General features: G+C 45.1%; 2 protein-coding genes and 1 pseudogene across 5 annotated transcripts; 2 read left to right on the plus strand and 1 right to left on the minus strand.

Moving 5' to 3' along the window:
• The first annotated feature begins 49 nt into the window (after positions 1-49).
• On the plus strand, positions 50-8429 carry RNF25 (ring finger protein 25). Of its 2 annotated transcripts, none has more exons than XM_082201770.1 (10): positions 50-158; positions 1591-1665; positions 2090-2192; positions 2286-2353; positions 3116-3185; positions 3287-3358; positions 3775-3915; positions 4829-4918; positions 5606-5740; positions 6079-8429. In XM_082201770.1, the coding sequence occupies exons 1-10, from the start codon at positions 109-111 to the stop codon at positions 6817-6819; spliced, it is 1545 nt and encodes a 514-aa protein (XP_082057896.1). In that variant the 5' UTR covers positions 50-108; the 3' UTR covers positions 6820-8429. The 2 variants fall into 2 exon arrangements, with proteins under 2 accessions (XP_082057896.1, XP_082057897.1); XM_082201771.1 differs by lacking the exon at positions 50-158 and adding an exon at positions 588-716.
• A 5191-nt stretch (positions 8430-13620) lies between these two features.
• Positions 13621-16837, plus strand: LOC309532265 (olfactomedin-4-like; annotated as a pseudogene). The gene is made up of 2 exons (XR_014224544.1): positions 13621-14436; positions 15610-16837. The product of XR_014224544.1 is annotated as an olfactomedin-4-like (transcript).
• A 180-nt stretch (positions 16838-17017) lies between these two features.
• BCS1L (BCS1 homolog, ubiquinol-cytochrome c reductase complex chaperone) lies at positions 17018-26029 on the minus strand. Of its 2 annotated transcripts, XM_082222445.1 has the most exons (8): positions 25941-26029; positions 23374-23750; positions 23087-23226; positions 22272-22466; positions 21105-21168; positions 20729-20898; positions 19383-19500; positions 17018-17450 (listed from the first exon to the last, which is right to left on the minus strand). In XM_082222445.1, exons 2-8 carry the CDS (start codon positions 23691-23693, stop codon positions 17198-17200), a joined length of 1260 nt encoding a protein of 419 aa, XP_082078571.1. In that variant the 5' UTR covers positions 23694-23750; positions 25941-26029; the 3' UTR covers positions 17018-17197. The 2 variants fall into 2 exon arrangements, with proteins under 2 accessions (XP_082078571.1, XP_082078570.1); XM_082222444.1 differs by lacking the exon at positions 25941-26029 and having other exon boundaries at positions 23374-24090.
• Between the last annotated feature and the right edge of the window lie 38 nt (positions 26030-26067).

Here is a 26067-nt window from a genome sequence, read left to right on the forward strand (position 1 = left end):
GCGCAGGCCCCGCGCAACGGCGTCTCCCGGCTGTTGCCTAGCAACCCTCAGCGCCGGAAGAGAAGCCGGCAAGCATTCCAAAGCGGTTGAGTTTCCGGGCCTGTCAAGATGGCGGCGACCGGCGACAGCGAGGAGCAGGAGGAGTTGGCTGCGGATTGGTAAGGGAGCGGTTCGGCCTTGTGTGTCCTCCTTTCTCTCTCAGCGGAAGGCAGATGGGCAAATGCCTGGCGTACCCCCCCCTTTCCTCCTCTGTTTTCTGTAGCCCAGGCCATCTCTTCACGAAGGAATTTTTTTGTTTCTTCGTTCGTCTTGTTCTTATGTAATGTTCGACATATACGATGTGGTTCGTCATCTTCCTGGGTCTCGTCACAACCCCCCGCTATTTCTGAGGGTAGTGGGCTGAGAGAGAAAGGCAGCGCCCAGTAGCCGAACAAGCAGCGATATGAATCTTATATCCAAGCCAAGTGCAAAATCCACTCCCTGGGCCAATCCTGTTCCTCCTCGCCCTTTGGTCTTCTAGCAGGGGTTTTTTTTTTTTTTTTTACAAACTCCTTATGAAAAACTGTAGATAGAGAAATAAATGCCTTCTCTTTACCGCACAGTTACCTGGCTAGAAGCATATGCCAACTGAGATCTCTTCTCAGTCAGCTGCTGTTATGCCACTGGTTCCTTATGGATATTATGAAAAAATACTCCATGCAACAATCTCACTCTCGGTTAGTATTACAACTGTGTTTCTGCCCTTTGCAGTATGGAGCTGTGTTGTTTTTCAGCCACAGAATCAAAACAGAAAGAAAGTGACAGCCTTTCTCAAGCATGGTAAACTACCCACTGTTGTGGGAATTGTGTGTAAGGTAAAATTCTGAGAAGTAGCCAGAGAGAAATGTTTTTGTGGTTTTCATTATCACTGGCAGCAGCAAAGGTCTGCTGGTTTAGACTTTGTGCCCCTTCACAAGTGCCTATCCTCTTAAGTGTTTTAGTGGCATTTTTAAAATTCAGGTTATTATGTTGGATTGCCACAAGATGTCAGGATTTACAAATGGGTTACATGACCCCCAAAACTTAAATTAATGTAGGCGTCTAATGTGATGTATGTGTTATTTGTTCTTCTTGAACACTGATTTGCCTGCCATGGTGATACTCTAAAGCAGTTTTGCCCTGGTGGGCTAGATCTTTATCTCTCCCACCCCAATGGGCCAATTTTGAGAAGTGTAGGACCACCTACCTGTCAATCATTTGGTGACATATTTATATCAGGTGATTGACAGATGGACTGTTCCAACCTACTGTCATTGTTGGCCCTGGGGGAGAATTGAACTCCCTATGCATTAGCTCATGCAAGAGTTGTGTGTGTGTGTGTCTATGTGTTTCTATCCTGCTCTGTACATACTGGGAGGTGCCAGTGCAGTTCCAGCAGGAAGAGGCTGGTGTGCTTGATCTGAGCTGAATTGAACTTCCTGAGCATCAGCTAATGCATAGGAGTTCAATCCTGATTTCTATCTGCCCCACACATAACATCATACATGATGGACTGAAGAAACCTGAGGAAATTAGCCTTATGTATCATTTTATTTTATTTTTCTTACTCAGGGCTCTGCCTTCAGAAGTGGAAGTCTTGGAGTCCATCTACTTGGATGAGCTACATGTGTCTAAAGGAAATGGAAGGTAATTGCAACATTGTCAGATCCTTTGCTGGTTCTTTGTTTTATGGTATGGATCACTCCTGTGATCTTGCATATGTCATTGTGGAACTTGATTCCTGGTTTAGAAGACTGTACCCTGTTTTTGAATTAGACTACAGTGTCCTGCACAAACTCGGAATGAATTGCAACCCCTGATTCATGTTTGTTAATTTCCCCAAATATTAGTCACTTCTTTTTTCCCCTCCTTGTATTTTATACTACCATTCTGAAATAGTTATCTTTGTAAGAATATGGGGTGGGAAGAATGAAAGGTCTGCATTATGCCTGCTTCAATCTCCTTTCAGCCTGAGAAAGGAAGGAATAACAACCCACCTGCATTATCTCTCCTGTTCCATCTTCCTTTCATTTGACACCAGACTCTCACTTGAGCCTCTCTTCAACCCTAGGTCTGTGCCGTGGGAAATATCTATCACCCTTCATCCAGCAACTGCAGAGGACCAGGAGTCTCAGTATGTCTGCTTAACCTTGGTGCTATCCGTGCCTCTTCAGGTAAAGCCTTGTATGTCCTGAGTGACTATTTTGCTATGTAGCACTTTAGCATGGCTGTACTACTCATTTTGACTTGGCTTTGTTTCTTATTAGTATCCAAATGAAGTGCCAAAGATAGCCATCCAGAATCCTCGAGGGCTGTCAGATGAGCAAATCCAAAAGTAAGTGTATTATGCAAACTCTTTCCAGTTCAGTGCAAGAAGTAAGGTTTTCTTTGTTTCAGTCTGTCACACTTTTAATGGAAAGTGTGGGGAGGTGGGAGCTTCTTTATATTGTGTTCCACCTGCCCAGTGATCTTATGTGGAATATGTATTATGCAGCTGTTCTCTTAATTTAGAGCTGTGCTGTGAAGGCTGTTGCTATGTTACTAACACTGGGAGCATGGGGAATGAGGTTACAAACAAGACGAAGTTCTAATCATGTATGCAACATGTTTGGGTACATATAAATTAATTATGGTGTTTGTGTGTAAAATTGGCATTGGGGGAATACATGTTAAAGGAGATCTTTCCCTTAAAAGTTATTGATAGGTGGACAAAATTAAGAGATGAGAGGCAATGTATCTTGGTACATTACTGTATCAGAAATGCAGCATCTTCATCCAAAACAAAGTCCCAACTTCTGTTGCTCTTTACACATGGCTTACTAGAACCTGCTTTCCCTTCCATGCTTTCCCTTCCCCTAGAAGGGCTTCAAGCTGCTTTTTCAATTTCAGTCTGGTACCACTTCCTTCTAATTTGTACTGAAGTAGCTACTATGTCAGATGAGATACTGGGTGAGAGGCTGGAGCCCATCCTGTATTGCTGTTGAGATTGCTATTGCAAGTGGCTGATTTAGCCACTCCAGTTCTTGCCATCTCTCTTCCCTGGACATCCAGTCTAGCCTTTCTCCTTACCCTGCCCCCTTTTTTGCCTCCATTTTAGGATTTCCCAGACACTACAATGTACTGCTGAGGCCCAGCTGGGTACAGCTATGTTATATGAGCTAATAGAGGTAAGAGAACAGAAAGGGGAGGCAGACTGTCCAGACCTATGGCTTGGGCTGTTGCGCCTTTATTGTGTGAAATGACAAACTGACCCTCTCTGTCTTCACAGAAGGGAAAGGAAATCCTTACAGACAACAACATCCCTCATGGGCAGTGTGTGATTTGCCTGTATGGCTTTCAGGTAAGGGCATGCTGGATTGGCATCTTGTTTTCATTTGTGGCAAGCCATAGGGAATAAAAGCACTAATATAAGGAGGTGGAAGAATGAGGTGAAGCTGGGACTCACTCAGAAAGGAAGGAAGAGGGAATGGGAACTTGTTGGGATGTCTCTAGATCCCTTCCTTAGTGCTGTGTTGCATTATGTTCTGCAAAAGTGTGTGCATGTCTCCCCACAGTGGGAAGGGGAGTAACAGTGGGAATGGGGTGCAAAAAGCCCCTGTTAATGTGATTGTTTGAATCTGAGCCAGCATCCACATATATATTACATATATATGTAATTGAAATTGGATTGAATGGGAATTATTATTTCAATGTATGCTGAAAACGCACAGTGTAGCTGATTTGTTTTAATAGGAATCTGTGCCTTCCCCTGTGCAGGAAAATGAAGCTTTCACTAAGACACCATGCTACCACTACTTTCACTCACGTTGCCTTGCCAGTTATACAGAGCATATGGAGGAAGAGATCCGTGCAGAGAGGAAAGAAAGAGTACAGCCTTTGGCACCTCTGCCCAAAGAGGTAATAGCTCCTTGCATGCACCCCACAGCTGCTTCTAGAACTTCACCAACTTTTTCCTCCAGGAATGGCTTCTGAATCTGGATCAACATTTCCAGTTCATTTTGGTTATTAGTTATGGCGTTGAGAGCTGTGGACAGGATTTTCCCAGATAAATGTTGAAATGGTTTTCCATGGTTCAGTGCTGTGCATACTTTCGCATTTGCAAGTTATTTTGTCTACAGAGGACAAAATGTTAAGTCATGTGTAAAGTCTGGGAATCTAGTTAAAGACCAGAGGAGATGGTCAACATATCTTCCTTTGCTTCAAATACTAAAGAACTGGGGTTCTGTAGATAAAAACAATCTTCGCAGCTGCAATGCAAGTGACCAAAAAGTAAACTCACATTATATCTCATTGAACACCTGTGTTGGTGTGTTTCTTGGTGGAAAAGATTGTGAATGGACTTCAACATACACAAAAAAGCTTTGCCAAGAAACAAAAGTTATCTTCCTCCACTCCCAAACAATAGAACAGTTCTGAGGGCAGGGTTGCTAGTGGTGAATCTTCACTCTGAGATAATTTTTGCACTAGCTTTGATGCAAGTTGTGATTGCATTAGGAAGGCCCAGTAGCATCCTATAAAAGAGAACACTTTACTGATGGATGTTTATAGAATGAAGTTAACTAAGTTCCCAGGAGGCTTGGATGATGAGCTCAGAATCCAGGCTGCCCCGTGATCCTTGTAGTCAGAACTGCACAGCACTCTTCTGCCAATAACACTGTTGTTGAGTGCTAGAGCTCCCCAGGATGAGTAGCAGTTTAACAGGAAAATATTACTCTCTTAAGACACACTGGCGGAGTATGAGAACAGTAGCTGTGTATCCCATGACTAGACTAACCAAGGCCGAATTTTGTTGTTATTACCTTGTGTACAGGAATTTGAAGTGCAGTGCCCTGTGTGCAGGGAGCCTCTGGTTTATGATCTTGCAACATTGCAAGCAGCACCACCTCCACAGCAGCCAATGGTAAGGAAACTTTCAAAACAGACCTTTCACATGGACTTGCTGCTCTTTAAAAGATGCACCAGGCAGGCAGCCTCTTGCTTCACTAATCTCTCTCACTTATTAGACCTGTTGGGCAACCCCATTTCTCCAAATGAGCTCTGTTAAGTGTTATTTCCAAATAATCATATACCTGGTGCTTTGTACGTCTGCAGGTGGCTATGAGTTCTAACATTCTTGCCAATTTTTCCTTCTACACCAGGGAGAGGAAATTATTTTCAGCCAGGGAGCTGTCTTCCTTTCTATTCAACCTTCCAGGGGCCACATAGGAATTTTATTGTTTGTATAGCAGGCTAGTTTCACACCCCTTCTTCATTTAGGCAAAAAGTATTAACAGAGTGAAACAACAGATATAATCAACCCGTGTCATTGCTTCCCCGTTACACAATAGGTAGTACATTTAGTTGTGTTTAGAAATACCAGCTTAGGTTCTAACTAAGAATCCTCTGGGAGGAGCATGCTGTGACTGGAGTTTTACTAATGAGATGCTCTTGCCTGTGTAAGGAGGTGGGAGACTGCATTTCCCCCCCAGTCTTTCTTTCTCTCTGCCTGCCCCCCAGCAGCCCCTTTGCCCATCAGAACTGGAGGGTTGAGAGACCCAGAAGGCTCTGTTTGGGCCAGTCATCCAATTACATGCCTCTCTTTCCTCAGGAGGTGTACCAACCTGACACACAGACACTGCAGCACAGAGAACAACTGCGCCTGATCTATCAGAAGCAGCAGGAGAAAGGAGGCATCATTGACCCTGAAGCAGAAAGAAATCGCTACTTCATCAGCCTGCAAAAGGTTAGTGCAGGCAGCAGGAGTACAAAGAGGATAATGGTCATAGGGAAAGAATGAAACAATGGAGGTAGCAATTTTTACTTGCTGAGACATCCTTTCTTGTAGCACAAGAGAGAGTTTGATATTTGCATCCTAGGCAATTCTTTTAAAGTGCTGATGACTTGTTGCTGGCAATTTTGCAAGTTACTATAGGGAAAGATTTAAGCAGCAAAGCCTGGGGAAGACAGATGGGGTGACATCAATATATTAATTCCTGTGGGATCTTTGCCACTCAGACTGAGAATCAAGCCTGCTGAGTTTATGCATTTTCTGCCCTTCATTTTGGTTTCTATCCTTTTTAGCCCCCAGATACCACTGAACATGAACAAGTAGCCATCTCAGAAAATGTTCTGGATACTGACAAGGAACTGAGGCCATCAGTCAGCTCAGAACATACCCAAGGAACTGCAGAGGCTGCTGTTCCAGTGAGGAATGAACCTGAAAAACCAGAGAGACCTTCTGTCCCTTTGCATTTCCATAGCAAGAGAGAGAGGACTCGAGATGAGAAACCATCTATACAAGGCCCTGGCTGGCAGCTGCGCTACAAGTCACTGGAGACACCAGCAGAAACTCATTGTCTTCTCACTGTTGAGGGGAAATCCAGAACCTTCAGTAGAAGACCCAACTGGAGAAAGGAGAGGGGACAGCGAAGCTGTGGGAGGTACAATCAAGACTTCTCAAAATCTTGCAGCAGAGACCAAGTGTCTTCACTGGTGGAGAAAAAAGAGCTGCGCACCAGAGGAATCTCGCCAACCAAAGAGGGAATGTATTTGAGAGAGGAGAAAAATGTTGTGGGGAAATGGACGCAGGAGCAGAAAAGTCAAGCCCATGACAGTGAGGAAGTAAACTTGGAGGTTAGCCATAATGAGCTCAGGGGGTCGGCCAAGTGGCAGGGTCGCCGTGGGATGCAGGATTGTAGGCAGTGGGAAAAGACCAAGGGTAGAGAACATGGATCTTATATTAAAGTGCCAAGAGGCCGAGGACGCACCACATTGAACTCAAGGAGAGAGCTGCAGAGCCAAGAGACTGAGGATGGCTCCTAGCAGGCAGGAGTTGAGACTTGAGGGGCTTTTTCTAGGGGTGAACACAGGTGATTTTGTTGTGCTGTCAACCATTGGCCTGGATTGTAAGGAAAGGCAGATCTGTCTTGAAATTCTCCTCTCGGCCATGGGCGGTTTATGTCTTGAAGTAGGGGTATATTGTCCTCAGAGATCAGAATTACTGTCTGTGGACTGTAGTAAATAACTGAATAATAAATGGTAGCCAAATGCTATTGCCCATGGGCAAACTGTAGGCTCTTACAGTGAATCAGCGCTGTGTAGAGGACTGTTTGAGGCTGAATCCCTGAACTAAAAGCCAAGCTTGAAAACTATTAAGTAACCCTGTTCTAAAATAGGTGCTAAAAATAGAAGGACTATAAGGGAGTACAGGTCTCCTTGTTTACTGTCCAGAACTATGGAGAGGACTTGCCATTAATAGTGTCACTATTTTTAGACATGCCTTATTGATGGTATTGGCATATGTGAAAAGAGTGGACTTGAATCAACATTGACTTGGCGGCTGTTGACCACAGAGGGTTCTTTAAGCCCCCCAACTGTGGCCAGACTGAATGTTGGAGTCTCCCACTGCCTCATTGTAATTGGCTAATGTTCAGTAGTGATTGACCTTGAACTGCAAACATCAAACATGCCTATTCTAAAGGGCCTTTAAATTATAAGAAGTCCAACTCCTTACTCACCCAGTAGTTGGATTTGGAGCTAGTATTGGCAACAAAGGCTTCAGCTCCAGGTACACCAAGGCTCTTGTCTTTGCCTGTTTTCACAAATGTGATATCCTGCAATGGTTTACTAACTGTAATCCTGTCCAGAGTTCACGTGACTTATGTTTTGGGTCTTATCATCTTTGATTCGAGCCAAATTTGGTTTTGTTGGGGTGAGAAGTCTCTCATGCTCAACTGGCTTTCCCCTCCCAACCTTATGGCTTTGTGTATGTGCATTCACCCACACACCATTCAAGAACAGCTCTACTCTCCATTTGGGAGGGTAATACCAATGTACCTACCTATTTTTAGGCTACACAGTCCCTGTCATCTCCCTCAGCAAAATGCAGCCTTGTCTTCATGGGTATTTCTGCTCAGAGGAGGAGTCTGTAGCAATATGGAGTACATGTGGCCACTATGCAAACATTTTGAACAGACTTTCCTCCACTTGTATTTCTATTTTGTCACATATTTATGGCCTTCCTCCCCCCACAACAAATTTTACCCTAGGCTGTGTGAAAGTTCCCAAGCTGCTTAAATTCCTTATATGTCTGCAAGATGTCCCCCCACCCCTCCCCAAGTGAAGCTTTGCCAGACTTCATAATTTTTCTTTTCTGCTTAGCCACAGTAACATTGTAGATGTGTGACAACTTTACAGAGCACAGTGGCCAAAATGACCTTATAATAGAAGTGTGACTGATTTTAAACCAGTTCATGCTAGAGGCTAAAGGATGTCATTACTTATTTGCATGCGTGCACATATACCAGTTTGAGCAGTTCTGCCTATTAAAAGGATTGATGTGAGATTGATTTACCTCCCTGCACTGTGGTGAGGTGGAATTTGTGGTGATGTGATGCAAAACAGGAGTATTAAAAGCAATTTGAGTAAACCAATCTATGATTCTCTTTCGTGGATAAAGAACATAGCTGCTGCTGTGCTGCGTGTGATGAGACCATTCAACATTAGAAACCATCTAAAAAGAGGCAGGGAGGTAATAACCTATGACCCAAGTAGTTTAGCTAAAATGAGGAACCTTTTGATTATAAATGAAAAACAATTGGGTTCTAATCTGGACATCTTTCTGTTGGATTCACATTTTCTTTTTCTTTTCTTTTTTTTGTAAACTATTCTTCTAAGGAGAAAGGCTGCTTCATTTTGCACCACTTGAAACTTCAGCACAATAATGAATGGTAGCCTACATAGAATATAAAACATGGGTAACACAGTATCTAGATCCTGATTGGCTTTTCTGGACAGGGTTATAATACCGACATAGGTCCAGGTCCAGGAATACCTAAAAGCTATACATCTTAGGGACTTGGGTCATAAAAACTGACCCAAAGGGGCTAATTGGTGAGCAAAGTGCATATAGCTCCTGTAGTGTGCATTAGGTTAAAAAAGAAAGAGAAGGTAAGAGCTGGATGACAAGCTGCTTTATTAGAGTACACAAACTATTCATTTGAGCTTGGATGGATTATTTCAGATTACCTGTTAAACTGAGCAGTCTTCCTGATTTGCTTGAACCAAACATATGCAGATATACAATGTCTGACTCTGCCCTATTGAGCAGCCATCTTGATCTGAAGGGAGGTTATACAATGATAAACACTCATCCTGATGTGTGGAGGTTATATATATTTCCATCTATATATATTTCCATCTTTTATACCACACTTTTTCATGCATATCCCAAATTGCAAAAAGTCTGGTTTTTAAAAGTGGATTTTGTTGCAGCAAAGCACTTATTCTACTTAATTGTATAGACTTATTTTTCTGATATGCAACTGAATCCCTTCAAAATGTGTAATGGGAGGGTGCAATGTGAGAGGTATGGTAGAAGAGAGAGATGAACGTGCTCAAAACTGGAACAGGAGCCAAGCATTAGACAAGTAGGAAGGGATGAGGCTGGGAAATAAAGGGACAAGAGGAGCAATGGAGTGAGGGTACCATGTTGTGGGACTGAAGGTGAACAAAATACTGTTTGCCCCATTTGCTCTCTAGGACTGCTGAGATCCTTAAAAAATAGCCATCACTATTAACAAGTGTTTGATTATAGGGCATACACAGCGTACTCATGGAGGAAACAGCTCCTTTTTTTCCCCATTCTGACATCCTTGGTGAATGGCTGTGCCTTCTTTGAGTAGGTCTCAAGGCTTCTGGATCTGTGCTGTTGATCACATCCTCTGCTTGACACACCTGGGTGTTGCTATAAATAGAAGTGGAACCACCCGCCTCAATGGCACTGACAGTACGTCCTAACCCAGCCTTCATGGAGAACCTCATTGTAACCATTAATTCAGATCAAACAGACTTGGGCATTGTTAGAGATCTGGCAGTTATGTTCACAGTATACATAGCTTACTGCAAGGGTCCTTCTCTATTTAATATTAATGTTGCACCCACACCCACACATATTTGTTGTTTGTTGTTGTTTAGTCGTCTCTGACTCTTCATGACCCCATGGACCAGAGCACGCCAGGCACTCCTGTCTTCCACTGCCTCCCGCAGTTTGGTCAGCTCATGCTGGTAGCTTCGAGAATACCGTCCAACCATCTCGTCCTCTGTCGTCCCCTTCTCCTTGTGCCCTCACTCTTTCCCAACATCAGAGGCTTTTCCAGGGAGGCTTTTCTTCTCATGAGGTGGCCAAAGTATTGGAGCCTCAGCTTCCGGATCTGTCCTTCCAGTGAGCACTCAAGGCTGATTTCCTTCAGAATGGATAGGTTTGATCTTCTTGCAGTCCATGGGACTCTCAAGAGTCTCCTCCAGCACCATAATTCAAAAGCATCAGTTCTTCAACGATCAGCCTTCTTTATAGTCCAGCTCTGACTTCCATCCATCACTACTGGGAAAACCATAGCTTTAACTATACGGACCTTTGTTGGTAAGGTGATGTCTCTGCTTTTTAAGATGCTGTCTAGGTTTGTCATCACTTTTCTCCCAAGAAGCAGGCGTCTTTTAATGATCATCTGCAGTGATCATGGAGCCCAAGAAAGTAAAACCTCTCACTGCCTCCATTTCTTCCCCTTCTATTTGCCAGGAGGAGATGGGACCAGTGGCCATGATCTTAGTTTCTTAATGTGTGTGTGTGTTTAATTTTTATTTGATTTTACGATACAAAATTATAAAAAAGATTTAAATATATAACCATATACAGAGATTCTTCCAAATCTCAGGACTTCCCTCCACCCCTTCCCTGGAGTCCCATTTTAAACATTTAAAACTGCGTCTTCTGCCATACTCTATTATATCAACCTATATTTTCCATAGTAATTGTTACACTACAAGTGTAATCAAAATCCCGCCCTTAATGCTGCATATATACTTGGGAGTGGGACTTCTCAGAAAACATGCAGGGGGTTATGCTGCATGTGTGGCTGTTAATACAGCAAGAGCAAAGGGGCTCTTTTATTCCTATAAATATATCTCTTAACAGTCTGCAGTCACTTGGGAATCTGGTCAAGTGCTAAGGTGTGTACCTTACCATACGGTGCCTACATACGACTGCTTTTCCATGTGATTACAGGCACCATATGGTCAGCCTTAAAGTAGCCACCATGTAGTTCCTGGTACTCTGAATCCATTCAAGAGAAAGATCTTTGTTGTTAAGGCTCCTCCCGATGTCCTTTTTATTCCATGTTCATGATGATTTCTGCTCATGATGCTATCGAAGTGATCATGTGTAACTTTTCATACCACAAATGTGTTTGGGGCTGGGGCCGAGAAAGGCCACTTTTATTGCACTGTAGCTCCTGCAGACAGCAATAATAAGGTAGCATTGGGAAGCATCACAGAACAACTGATAAGCAGAATAAATAATTCACCACTAATGTGCTATTATTGTGGCATGAACATATTGAACACATTGCTGAATACAACTACAATAAAACACCAGTCTGGAGGAGGGACCTTTGACAAAAGCATCATCATTTGAAAAAAGACATACTTTCCAATTTATATTGCATATCATGCATGCAATATTATTGAATTAAATAAGTCACAACCAGATAAATGCATAAAATCTTTTCTTGTATATCTAGCATCAAGACAGAAATCTAATCCAAGTTTCTTATCCCTGTTTAAAAATAGGATAATGACTGGCATTTGAGCTTCATTTTTTTCCAGTTTAAGGAGGCAGGAGAGATTTAGCGTGGGGTGCCCAGCTATAGCACACACACCCATCTCAGCTTTAGTCATTTATTTGATCAATTGCACACAGAGGAGGTATTCATTTGCAAGCAAGATCAAAGAGACATATGCAAGCAAGATGACAGATCATAACCTTTTTTCCCATTCCTGAGGCCATTCAAATCTGGATCATACTATTCATCCTCCCATCAACTTCCCTGCTATAAAGTATGCACAACCCACAGTGCAAACATCACATACTCCAGTGAGGATGAAGACAATTCTGCAACAGCTGCTCTGTGTGGCTTCATTTGTAAGTATCTACTGTAGCTTCTGGCTGACCTGGGGTGGCAACACCTTGCTACATTGTAGAGCAGTGTTTCCCAACCGGTGTTCCGCGGCACACTAGTGTGCCGCGAGATGTTGCCTGGTGTGCTGCGAGATGTTGCCTGGAGGGAGGCGGGCGAGTCCAAAAAAGGTTGGGAAACACACGCCAGCCGGGGTCTGCCTCCGCGTTGCATCAGCTTCCTCGCTCTCGGTGCTCTGCTTGCCAGCCTGGTGGCCTCTGCCCCGCCCCGAGACTGGAAGGGAGGGGCGGGGCTTCCACTGCGGCTGCGTCTCTGGCTCTTTCGACTCATTCCTCCTCCGAGTGGGCTTGAAAGAGCAGCCGATGGATGAATCGGCCGGCGACCCTGAAGCCTTGTGCAAAGTAGAGGAGGCGGAGAAGTGACGGCAGGGAGCTTAGGCGCCGCATCTGGCTCATTGCGGGAAGTCAAGATGGCGGCGGGTAAGTGTGGGAAGCAGCTTTTTCCCTCCGCCGCCCCCCTCTCACCGGGAATAAAGGGGGCCCCGCTGGGGGGTGACGTTGTAGAACGCAGAGTTCTTATTTTGGGAAGGTTTGAGGGGTCGGACTAAGCGGGTTGGGGGCTGGTCTGGGCTTCCGCTCCCTCCCCTCCCCACGGAGTGTACCTGCGGTGCAAGGAGGCGCTCTGAGCCACTGCTCTGGGAAAGGAAGGAGGGCGAGGCGGCCTGGCCAAGTGCAGGGGAGACCCGTAGTGGGGAGCAGGGGGAGGAGGAGGCACCGAGGAATGGAGGCGGGGGAGACTCCCTCGCTTTGCAGAAACTGCAAAAAACGAGGCAGGAATTGGGTTTGTTTTTGTAGCTCAGGACGTGCTCGTTTCTAGTGTGCCTAAGGCGGCCGCCCCAATTCTCCCCTAGCCCGTCTTTCCAGGTGCTGCCCCCCCCTCCACAAAGGGCCATAGAACTGTAGAGTTGGCAGGGGTCCCAAGGGTCATCTGGTCTTAAGTTTCTCTTTCAAAAAGGAAACGTGGGTTAAAGCGGCGACGCCGCCCCCCACTCACTTTCCTGCTCTGGCTTCCCTAACAGTTTTCCGAGATGCGTCACTGGATCCAGCCCCCTTTTCCACAGGTGACACGGGGCTGGAGGGAGGGAAAGAGGGCTTTACGTCGTGCATAAAGGCAGCCTCCTAGAAGCGCTCTGGGCCGGCGCCGTTTCGCCGAAGGCGCTGGAGGACCCCCACCCTCAGCTCCTTCAGAAAGGACTGGAGCAGAATAGCCCTTTCTCTTCTTCCCTAACCCTTGTCGTTGGAGGAGTCCCTCAGTCCCTCGCTTTGCTGCCTCCTCCCCCCCCACCCCCAAAGCCTGGAGGTTCCCCGGCAAGGGGGAGGGAAAAAAATTGAAACTTACACTTTCGTGCGTCCCTCCCGGCGTGACGCTGCGCGCTGACGTCACGGGGCTGTAATGGTGGTGTGCCTCGAGATTTTTTTCATCAAACAAGTGTGCCTTTGCCCAAAAAAGGTTGGGAAACACTGCCTTAGGCAACATCCACACCATACATTTGAAGCACATGGCTTCCCCCAGAGAATCCTAGGAAATGTGTTTTGTGAAAGGTACTGGGAACTTTAGCTCTGGGAGGTGTAAACTACAGTTCTCAGGACACTAACTGCCCAATTTCTGGTTGGGCCTCTGGTTGATCTCAGTGATGGGCTGAGATATAAGGGCTCAGGCAGGCCTTAAGATATCCTGGACCCAAGTTGTTCAGGGTTTTGAATTGTTGTGAAAACTGCAGGTTCTTTTCACACATAGCACATCTTTATTGTATGATGCTTAGCTGGGGGGTAGGATTTGAGAAATAAAGGCATGCCCCCTTAGCACCTTTGAGATATTTCCCAGCCATTCAGAAGCCTTGGAGAAGATCCAGCTATTAAGAACAATCAGTCAGTGTCTCTGGGTCATAGAATTATAGAGTTGGAAGGGACCGCAAAAGTCATTTAGTCCAACTTCCTGCAATGCAGGATCTTTTTGCCCAATGTGGGGCTTGAACTCATGCCCCAGAGATTAAGAGTCTCATGCTCAATCCATACAATAACAAGAGAGGTAATTGTTTACATCATCTCTCTCTCTCTCTCTCTCTCTCTCTCTCTCTCTCTCTGTGTGTGTGTGTGTGTTTGTGCATGCTTTAGCCTCTCTCATTCAATCACTCATGAAGCTGTCAAACACATCTACTACCACAACACACAGGGAGACGCTGCAGTAGAAAATTGCTTGGGGCTGTTCAGTTAAACATGTGCTAATATGTTTCAGGTCTCCAATGTCTCCAGTATTGTGTGGGAACTAGAAATGTTTGACGAGAACAATGTGTTGTTGACACATAGGGAAATAGCCACTCTCAAGAAACAACTGGCCGATTGCGAAGACTCTGTTACAAATCCCAATTCTGGCCTCTCTCCCTCTGGAAACTGGACTCCAGAGTTTGGTGAGTCCTACCGTGTGATTGTGGGCTGGAACTTCTCCTTACATTGGTTTGTCTATAAGCTACATTATCATCATCATCATTATCATCACCATTATCACTGTCACCAGTATTAATATTTATTTGTTGCTTTTTTCACAAAAGTGACTGAAAGCAGCTTGCGCTGTAAAAACCACCATTAAAAACAAATCTAAGAAAAAGAATAACATCACGGCATAAAATGCTCATTGTATATAAAAGAGCAGATCCAAGTCAATCTGCCCCACTAAAAATGTGAGTGGAAGAAGACACCACAAACATAGTTAAGTACTCTCCCAAATGAAGGGCCAAAAGCCTAGGAGAATTAAAAAAATGTTTTTGCCTGGGACCTAAAAGCAGATAACGAAACCTGGGGAAAGCGCTCTACAAACGGGGAGCCACCACTGAGAAGGCTTGCTTTATTCCGGACACCCCACAAACTTAACCCAGCTTCTTCTCATAACTGGCACATCCTCAGCGAGCTATTTGAGGAACTACCTGACCCAGGAAAATTTTATGGTCATTTAAACCTTGAACTCTTTCACTAGATCAATTCTCAGCCTGTACCGGTAGAGATCAGGGTAAAAGGAATTTCCTAATAATTACTGGATTACCTCCCACTTAATAGTTATTTATATTATAAAGAGGCCTGCAGAGCCCTTCTGGTGCCACAGGGTCCCCCCGCCATTTGACATTAGACTTGAAAGAAACATTCTGTTGCACTTACTAATAGAATGTAGCATGTGCTTAGTGCTCACAGCAGTTCTCAGGTTTGCAAATGATCCCAAAAGGGATGATGACCACCTGCTTTAGTGAGAATTTTGGAAGGCAAACATGTAATGAACAGCTGATCAATGACAGTACAGAGGAGGAATTGGGAAGCATTATGCAGAGAAAACACAGCGGGGCAGAGGAGTCTGGGTTGGGGGCCTGACCTGTTTTCTAAACACAGTGGGATAAAACTTGGCAAAGCTTTTGAAACCAGCAGAATGCCTAACATGGTCACAGAAAACAAAGATGATTTAGTTACTTATCTTGTAAAATTTATGCACCTCTTGATTATAAAAAAACAACAACCCTCAGAGCAGTTTGAAGGCAGAGAAAAACTTGTCAAGAGGCGCCACAAACAAAAGTAATTCCCTTTCTATTCCCTGGCAGGTAACTGCGACAACAAGGTGTTGATAAACGTTAGCAAGCCACTTATAGTGAAACTCAACTGGCGAGGTTTAAGCTACAAATTCGGAGCTTGTGGAAAGGACTTTGCTGTTGGAAACAAGAATGCTGACGCATACTGGGTTGCCCCGCTCAACACAGACGAGCGTTTGTTGGAAACCTACCGCATCTACAACTCCTATTCCGACCTGCTGCTCTACAAAAGCCAAATAGAGAAAAGCCTTTCTCAATTTGTTGGGTTCACCTGGAACTACATCAACTGTGGGCAGGGAAGCGGAACTATTTTGTACAACGGCAGCTTCTATTACAACTGCTACAACTCCAGGAACCTGTGCAAGCTGGATGTGGCAACCAGTAAGGTCCACCGCAAGACCGTCGAAGACGCCGTGTTCAACAACTGGTACTCTTATAGCTGAATCTATTGGCAGGACTTTGATTTCTCCGGGGATGAGAATGGACTGTGGCTCATTTACTCCATGGAAAAAAGCAAGGGGAAAATATCAATTGGGCAGCTGGATCCCAATACTCTGACAATAGTCAAGTTATAGCAAACCTCACTGTACAAGCCTAAGGCAACCAGCACCTTCATGATCTGTGGGGTGATGTATGCCTTGATGCAGGTGAGTGAACACAATGAGAAGATCTTTTACAAATATGACACTAACACAGCCACAGAAAGCTCTATGGACATCATCCTGGAAAACCTCACAGGCACACCGCAAAGCATAATGTACAACCCCAATGACCACAAGCTATACATGTACAATGATGGCTACCTGGTCAGTTATGATGTGATATTCCGACGCGTACCCCTGTTCCAAAAGAGGAGCGTGGTCAGTGTGAAGAGCCAGATACTTTTGCAATGGTCAGTAAAAACCACTTCAGCTCACAAGACTTTGCCATAGCCTGAAAGAGAAAAAAGGCCAGGCACGCACAACATTTACCTATTGGCAAATACATATTTTAAATGGTAAAAGTCTTGATTGTAAGGCCAGCAGACAGATTCTATCTTTAAAGGGTATAATTAAACAAGCCCTTTTCTTCACAGTGGACTCAAGTGTCTACCTGTGTGAAGAGAACATGTCACAGGGTTGGCTGCTCTCACCATTGAACCTCCACTGCCTTTCCCTCGCACCAAATGATTCTGGCAGTAACAGGATTAGGGCTTTGGTGTGGAATCTGCTATAGATCATGCCACTGAGTAACTAGGAGTTCATAAACAGCAGACATATACCCTGAAATCACCTTGCGTGTGTTGTGTTTGTGTGTGTCTGTCCCCTCCGCCTAGTTATGACACCTTTTGGGCCTCTCCTCAGGTGTTAACATTTGCCATCTGGAGGACATAAGTTCCACAACACCTGAGCTTCACATTTATTCATTTTCAAGAGTTGCATTGTAGGAGTTATGTTGGGTTGCTCTTTATTTTCTTTACAAAAAGGTGGCCTCACTGAGGTGGACATGTGGATGGCATCATCCTCATGATTATCTCATCCCGCCTAAACAAATCCATGCAAGCAAACAACCCTTTTCCTGGGGAAGCCATATGCAAAGCGGTCTCGGGGTTTGTTCAACGTCAGGATATAAGAGCTTGCACGTTCTTGAGGGCTGCGTCCGGATCCGCCTTGTATAGCATGAAGTGGCCTTGAACTTGCGCGGCACTGATCTGATCAGAGGCAGACATGGCCTGTTTGGCAAACTCCTCGGCCGCAGCTGCTGGCTGGTCTGGGTAGAACCTCTGGAACATGCGCCCGAGCTGCCACTCTGAGCAGTATCCCACGTACTGCTTCAGGTCCACCCGGCCAGGGCGAACTAGGGCTGGATCGAGCCTGCAGGGAAAGAGAAGAAGACAAATGAGACTCAGCAAATGCTCAGGTGGGAAATCTGGTTCTCTATGCTCCTCTCACTTGGGGTATCATCTCCTTGTTCTCTCTCCAACCCCAAGAAGATACAGGGCTAGGGGAATCTGCTCTCCCCTTTATTTTTTTGAGCTACTCTCTAAAAGGCTATAAAGTAACAGTGCCTTGTAATTTAACTACACCCACGTCTTGCTGCACTCACCCATCATGCTCCTCTTTCTCCATACCTGCCAAGTTACCCATCCCCTCCTACAATCTCAGAGGAGTCTGCATGGAACCAGGAACAGTAAACAAGGACAGAACCAGATCTTCAGCTTCTGTGTTAAATGCTGCAAACCAGCATGACCAAAGGAGCCAGAAGTCCATATGTATATATACCCCAGACCACTCCCTAGCAAGCATGACCCCAGCGTTACCCAAAGCCTTACCCAGCCAGTTTTAACTGGCTGACCCTGTCTGCTGAGCATTTGCTCTTCTACCCTGCACATGACTCCTTCAGCACCAGGCTTACATGGCTGGCAGAGTCCTGTGCTTGTGGGAGAGGATGTGTCACAGGTCTTGGAGACTACAAGAGCCCCAAGATAAGATTCTCTTCCGTCTTCTTCTATAGTATAATCTTCTGGAACAGGAAGTGTGTCTTCATTCCTGCTGCCTTCCTCCTTTTTATACTTAAAATAGTTACCAGCTGGTCCCCAGAAAGGCAGACTTTGCCTCATAAAGACAGCACTTCCAAGGGGTGGGACACAAACTGCCCTCCTCTGTTACTCACTGCAATCTCCTTCTTGACTGAGTTACAAGGAAGCTCATGGAGTTGCCTTGTGTGAGCTAGGGATGGACGGATCAGTTTATTTGGGGTCCATGTCCAAAGTGTTACAGGTGTTAAGTCTGCTCTGTTGCTTTTCCACTTTAAGATCTGTAAATTTTTTATTTAAAAAATCCATACAAAAATTCGTATTTAAAAATGCATTTTATTATAAATGCATATTTAAATAGTATTTATCACAGGGTATGCATCTCTAAATGCATTTCCTCCTAGAAAAATAAAAATAAAAATCTTAATGCATTTTGGGAACCAAGGACTGTATTGCAAAATTTGGAGGAGCTGAAGGATAATTGTGAATTCGTTTGGGAGATACAAATTTGGCTAGCTTGCTTGAAAATGCAGACAAAACAAAACTCTCCTCCACCCCTAGCTTGTCTTCACCTCAAAAACACCAATGGAGACATCTTAGGCACTGTGTTACTTGAGGAATCCTTGGTCCCACCAAGGGAAGTGAACCCTTTGGATCGAACTGGCCTACCACCAAAGGGACTCCATTTGCAGGCTTCCTCCCAGCCACTGAGCGGTGAAGTAGGCTGATTTGCTGGAATACTGGTCCTGTGTGTGTGTGTGTGTGTGTGTGTGTAGCTGTTTCCCTGGCAAAACAACAGTCCTGCTCCTGTCTGCGTTTGGGCTACCGAGGGATTCAAAAACCTGTCTCAGGGGATACCTAGCTTCTCCTCGTGGCATGCTTTGGCACCGAATGTGAGAGGGTTGAGTGGAATGGGTTGGGCGAGGTTATCATGGTGTTAGTGTCCTCACCACATGCCGGCTGGTGGTTTCAATGCGTCACCAGTGTGGGACTTCATGTTGTGAGGGGAAGGTGATGAAGGAATTTCTCTATGGGACTGTCAGTTGTTGCTACATTGTTTCCTCCCCCTCCCCCTTTCCCCTTCCTACTTCTGTTACAACAGTTTTGATTTAGCTGCTGGAGGAACGTAGAATCCTAAACCACTGTAGACTCCAGCCTATCAGCCACTACCTTCCTTGGGTGCCATTAAATGATCCTTCCCAAGCAAACTGTTATCTTCTGCAGCTAACAACCTCTCTATCTGCCCCATTTTCTGTGCAACGCTTCTGACCTGTCCACATGATTGGTGGTCATGAATACAATCCTTGCTTCGGAGGAAGCCACACCATCCAACGCGTTGAGAAGGCCACTGAAAGTCAGGCGTCCCATGCCTTGGTATGCGCTGGGGTCTGGAGGGAAACACAGCGGCACAGAGACAACTCAGAGGGAGACACTATAGGTACAGTTGTGACCAAGGGCTGCCCAAATTCTGTCTTGGTTTATAGCCTTCCAGGGGAAGGGCAACAATCCCACTGTTGTGGTCTTATGTCACAGTAGTACCAGCTTTATGTTCCCTGCCTGATGTGCAGTGGCTTGCGAAATGTTCCTGACACACTGCTGTCCAAATAGATACATGAAGGGATCAGAGAAAATCGTGCCACCTGGTGGCAAAATGCAAGTCGATAGAAAGCAGGACAATAAACAGTCAGGATCCTATGTCCAAAGAAGGCTGGCAAAAAGAAGTGCCTCTAGGATCTCTGCTGGCGAATCTCTTCCACAGTGCAAAAGCTGTAAACTTGTCCCCAAGCGCCTGTCTTGTTTCAAGTCTCTCTTTGTATATGGATAACTGAATTGGAATAGGTGTCACATTAAAGCCTGCAGATAATTATTTATCATTATATTTATTCAATCTATTGGTAGCTCGCTACGTAAAAAGTATTGAAGTAACTCACAAAGTTTTAAAGACATAAAGCAAAAACAAAAACAAAAAAACCACTCAATAAGAAGAAAAGAGAGCAATACGTTGCATTTAAAAAGAAACTGTACCAAAATCCAGAGAACAGACACAGTAAAGAAGCAGGGGGGAAAACTTGGCAGCAAAGCCATCCAGCAAATCATCACCACCATCTGTCAAATACCTGAGTTAAGTTTTTACCTGGTGCCAAAAGAATTTTAATGATAGCCCCAAGAGGACCCCACTGTGAAGAGCATTCCACAAGTGGGGAGCCCTGACTGGAACACCCTCTTCCTTGTCACCACACTCCAGACCTCCCTCAGAGTGGACACCAGTAGAGGATCAAAAAATGAAGGGTCTGGGTAGGTTTGTAAGGGAAGACATTTTCCAAAAGACATTGGTGTCCTGAGTCATTGACCCCTGTTTGTCAGTACCAGGTCACCAACCCGAATCCCATTGCAAAGTGCAGCTTGGAGGAAGGAGCTACTATTCAGCTCTCATTCCCCCCACTCTGAATGAACAATTAGCTTGGGAAAGTTGCTGCAGTGCAGCACTTAATCAGGATGCCTCCACAGAGTTACAACACAGGGGTGATGAACGCTTGGTCCCAGCTCAGTCAGAGGCAGCAGAAAAGGGCAGCCTGGAACAAAAGAGTGGGGAGGCGCCATCTGCCTGTCACTCACTTTCGGCAGCAAGATCCCGGCTGACGAAAGCAGCATCCACGTCCTCCAGGAGGATGATGCTCTGTTGAGGAGCTACGCTCAGGAGGTGGTTAAGACGATCATCAGAGAGGCTGCGGTCGCTCAGGCTCAGGAGACAGATGCTGTACTCAAGTTCTCCAGCAAGGGCTGTGCTGTGATAGACAGAGAACAATGTTTCCGCTGAAGAAAACAATGACAACACCTTGTGCAAAGCTAAGCAGGGTAAGCTGTAGGGGAGTGATTCCTGACCAGGAGCTACACAAGTGCCCAGGGAGGTACCCTCAGAGACTGTATCCATGGGCAAATCCTTTGAGAAAAGGGGGTTTTTTGGAAGGAAAGCTGAGGACATGGTACTCACATGAAACTGCTCTTTCCACAACCTGGGGGCCCGTACAGCAGGTATCCTCTCCGATAGGGGATTCCTACAGACAAAGAGGCTAGTCAAAAGGCAGAAAACGCAGCCTATTCCAACTTCTTTTGAAATCTGAGCTACCATCTCACACCCGAGAATAAGAATGAGCTGATCGATGATGCCTTGAGCTCACCCCATAGTGGCCAATTCCAGTTGCTGAGAAAGAAATATATTGCACAGGGCCCTGACAGAGTACCCAATATCCTGCCACCCTAAAGGTTTAGCACTACTTTAACCCACTTGGCAAAGAGTTGATACAAAGTATTGTGGCAAATGCCAGAAACTTAGTAAACATTTGGTTTATCAGTACTTGGCTGTGCAGAGACGAGCCAGGACAGTCTCTCTCGTAGGAAAGTAAGGGATAGTTCCTAATTCTCAAGGCCTGGGACTATGCAGGGGCTGTTGTAGAGACAGCAATGAGGTTAGAAGAAGCTTCCCACTACACTCATGTCAGAGATGAGTTGCGAGTGCTAGTGGAGATAAGAGTCCGGGAATCCAGCCATATTTACAAGATTTATTGCTTCTTTCGTGCTATGTACAATCAGCTTTGAAAGTCCGTTCCGGTCATGGCAAGTCAGTTGCCTCGACTAAAGTTGCTTTCGGTTTTCCCCAGCATAACCACCTCCTAAGCCCAACCCCCCCTCCTTCCTCTCTTACGAGAGTGGCTTGGCCCTGGAAGTGCCTTCCCCCTCTCAGATTCATTGCCTCCTGACAGCCTGTCGTCTCCTTCCTCGTCCGAGGAAGAACAGCTACTAATTAATGGAGGTTTGTCTCAATACGTTTCCATTCTCTCCCCCTTCTCTGCCTCCCATTCCCTGACAACTCATAAGAAGAGAGAGGTCCCGCTGCCCTCATAAGAACAGAGAGACATCAGCACAGTTGGGAGTCCAAAGCAGGAAGAAGGCGCAGGCAGGTTGGAAATGACAGGGATGCAGAAGGCAGCAGAGATGCCTTTGGGCACAATAGCAGAGGACATTGAGAATGATAATCTGGGCTAAATAATGGGATATGCTGGCTCTGTAAGTGGCATCCCACCTGCCTTAATTTAGCTCATAAAGGAAAAGCTCAGGTTGTGAGGGTATCTGAATGTCGCTCCCTGAAAAGTAAACTCACCTCGATCAATGTACCACTTGGGGTTACCAGTGAACTCTTGCACATCCCGCACAATTCTCTCGGACACTCCTTTCTCAAGCACTACAGAGGTGAGCGGACGCCGACGTCGTGGGAAACCAAATGGCCGCCATTCAGCTCCCATGGCTGTGTACATGACCGTCTTTCCTTCTTGCTGCCTCAGAGCCAATTCTTTGGCTGCAGAGAAAGGAACAAAGCTGAGGAAAGGGAGCTAACTGCACATCTGGATACAGGTGGGAAGGAGGAAGAGGGAAATCGCCTGTCTGCTAAATATAACAAAGGAAGGATGCAAGGAAGCATCACCAAAGAGAATGTGTCAGTTTGGAGGGTAGCCCCAGCTCTAAGTAGGGGTACTTAAGGAACTGGAGTTCTGTGAATTCTGATGCAGAGTGATATAATTTGTACCTCCTGGAATCAGGTGCAGAACAGAACATAACTAGCCATCAGACTTTGGCCTTCTCTAAATTTTGAAATACAGTTTTCAGTTCAAAAAATGCCCAACGGCCTGAAAAATGCATAATTTGGAATAAAATACATTTAGAAGTGCATACAATGAGCTACAATTGTAGCTACTTCATAAAAATATATTTAGGTATGTATTTAAACATGATTTTTTCATATTTATTTTTTTAAATTGTAGATTAATGCAGAAACAGGATGGAATGGACTTACTAAAGAACACATGTAAAACAAACCTGGGTCCAGAAATAGACTGATCTATTCATCCCTAGCGCCAACATCATCATTAAATGTATTACCCATCCTTGCCAGCCTACAACCAAGGAGAGCTATTGTACCTTCCTGCAGGATGTTGAAGAAAACTTCTCGGTTGCTACCGATTGCTGTGAAGGTGACAGATTCCCAAGGGGTGCCCGTATGCAGGTCAATCATTTGTTTCTCCCGGTTCCGTTCAATACGGATCCACTTCCTTTTATACCTGGAAGCAGAGCAGGGAACATGTGAACAGGAACTGGTGGTGGGGAGACAACTGGACGAGCAAGCATGCAATATTCATGACCACCACTTCCTTATTAGCCCTGCAATACTTCTGTCCATCCCAAAGACATTCCATGGCCTCACTTACCAAATGAAATGGTTCCCAGGGCTGGGGATAAAGTCAAACTTGGTACTGATACGGCCACTCTCATGCTGCAGGTATGAGGTCTCCACGCTCAGGTGCTGGGTGTGCTTTGCATGGTGAGAGATCCAGCTCAGCAGCCAGTGGTAACTCTTGTCCTTGCTTGGCACCTCTAGGGTGATCATACAATGCCGCCTGAAAGCCACCAAGCCAAGCTGTGCCCCTTTACGGGCCAGGGCCAAGGCTGTACCTACACCCACCAGGCCAAAGCCTGCTCCGAAGTATGGATTGTCCTTCAGGGCCGAGACAAAGTCAGAAAAGGGCATTGTTGTGGGTGGGGAAATAACTCCAGTGCTAAAGAGCCATTCCCAGCAGCATTTCTTCTAAACACCATAACAACACATGGAGAGGAAGAGAAAAAAAACAACAAATTAATTATGAAGTTATGGGTGGCAAGTATATTGGTTACCAGAAGACAAGCTTTATTGACAAATTCTCTTTAACCCAGGTGTGGGGAACTTTGACCCTCCAGATGTTGCTGATCTACAACACCTTCCCTGGCCATTGGCTATGCTTGCTGGGGCTGATGGGAGTTGGAGTTCAGCAACATCTGGAGAGCCAAAGTCTCACCACACCTGCTTTAGCCTCTTTCATGCTACCTTATTTTAGCAAAATAAATACCCTGGCAGATCCCTCCCCACTGGAAAACCAGAATACAAGTAATTATGCATACATACTCACAAATTCAGCTTCCTTCTCTATAGTAGTTTGAAAGATTGCAAAGCAAGGCTGCCACCATTTTGGCTTGTGTAAAGAAAACTGGATATTCCCTAGCTTGCTTTTGTTGGTGTAATCTGGAAAAATTGGTGAAATTGCACTCCGTGCTTGGGCCGTGTCTTCAGCAGCCCATTCCCCATTCTGTTAAGTTAGCACACCGGCTTCACTGGGTGGCTTAAAATAGTCGAAGGCTAAATGCCTGGAGCGTCTCTCATTCATCTTCTCTTTCTCTAATGTGTGTATGTGCAAAGATGGGTATAAAGCCAAGGCTGCAGCAGCATTGGCAGGAGTATGAGGTATTCACTGAGAAGAGGCTTTGCTCAGTGCAAGGTACCAGCAGAGAAGCTGAAGGTTACATGCTGTGTGGTTCCGTATAGCATGCTGAGCTTGTTAGGATTCTTGCTCTGTGCTTGCAGTCATGGGATTGTTTTATGTTACATGATGGTGTATGTTTTCATTCCACATTGTGGGAAGTGGTGGAGACAGAGCTAGCGTGGTAAAGTTTTACTTCTAATTAGTCAAACCTCGGTTGTCGAACATAATCCATTCTGGAAGACCGTTCAACTTCCGAAACGTTCGATAACCGAGGTGTGGCTTCTGATTGGTTGCAAGAGCTTCTTGCACTTGAGCAGAAGCCGTGTCAGATGTTTGGGTTCCGAAAAACGTTCAAAAACCAGAGCATTTAATTTCAGGTTTTCAGCATTTGGAAGGTGAAACGTATCATAACGGAAGTGTTTGGGAACTGAGATTTGACTGTGTAGTAGAATAGTTCATGATGTACCAGCATCTCTTAAAAGTTTATGTAGCTAGGGTGTTTATACTTATCTTAAACACAATAAACACTTTATACTTTGAATTGAACTGAATGGGGAAGAAGTCTTCTTAACCAGGAATTCTATCTGCTTTCTCCACATCATGCATAATTTTATATAACATGGTCCCCTTTACCTGTTCTTTTCCTGAACTAACGTTCCCCCCCACCATTGTAGTTCTTTATCATAGGGAAGTTGCTCTATTTGGACTGCCCTTTTCTAGCTCAAATGCTTAGGCATGCCCAATGAAGTTTTTGATTTCTTGGGCAGACCCCCTCCCCATGCTACCACAATCAAATTTTGAAAGGTCACTCAAAAGTAGCTTGTTGTGTGACCCAGAAAGCTAGCTATCGGTATTTGAGAAACATAGCTCAGAAACTAGTTACTGCGCCAAATACATGTGCACCAAATAGTAGATCAACCATGTTTTGCAGCTCATAATCACTTTGAATTTCTTCTGTTTGTGAGTTAGCATTTTGTCTGCTCTGTGGAGCTTGATGTTTATTTCCAATAGCATTTGTGGAAAGTAGAAACTGAAATGATGCTCTCTGAACAATTTCATTACTTGTGTGTGTGTCTTTTTGGAAAGTCAGCCACAGCCCAAATGTTGTTTGCTGGTCTGGAAACATTTGCCTACCACGACTAGAGATAGGAAGATTTATAATACTTTTCTCCACACTTTTAAAAGGGGTGCGATGCTGAGGAGGAAACCTCTCTATGGGGTTAAGTCCCATTGAGTCCAATGGAACTGACTCCCGGCTGAAATGATGCAGGGTCTCAGGCTCAATTTCCTGTCTCGAAAGGAGAATCGTCTGAACCCGCCACCCTTTTCTCTTGCAGCACTTAATCGCCCCCATAGCATCAAGAGGGTCCTCTCCTGCGTGCCCCCTTCCACACGCCCGGCATAAAGGAACAACACCCGCAGACATGGACTATGGAACACGCTCTCCACGCATTAAAGTTCGCCTCCCCAATAGACCTCACCTCCAGATAGCGCCTCTCTTGCCTTGCTTTTCTCTATGGTTCTTTTGACCGGAAACAATTCTTTTCTCTACTCTATCGTCCCCTTAGATATAGAGATATGAAAATGTATAAAGTTATAAATGTATAT

Source organism: Podarcis vaucheri, assembly GCF_965113315.1.
Source record: "Podarcis vaucheri genome assembly, chromosome: 1".
NCBI classification, from domain to species: Eukaryota; Metazoa; Chordata; class Lepidosauria; order Squamata; family Lacertidae; genus Podarcis; species Podarcis vaucheri.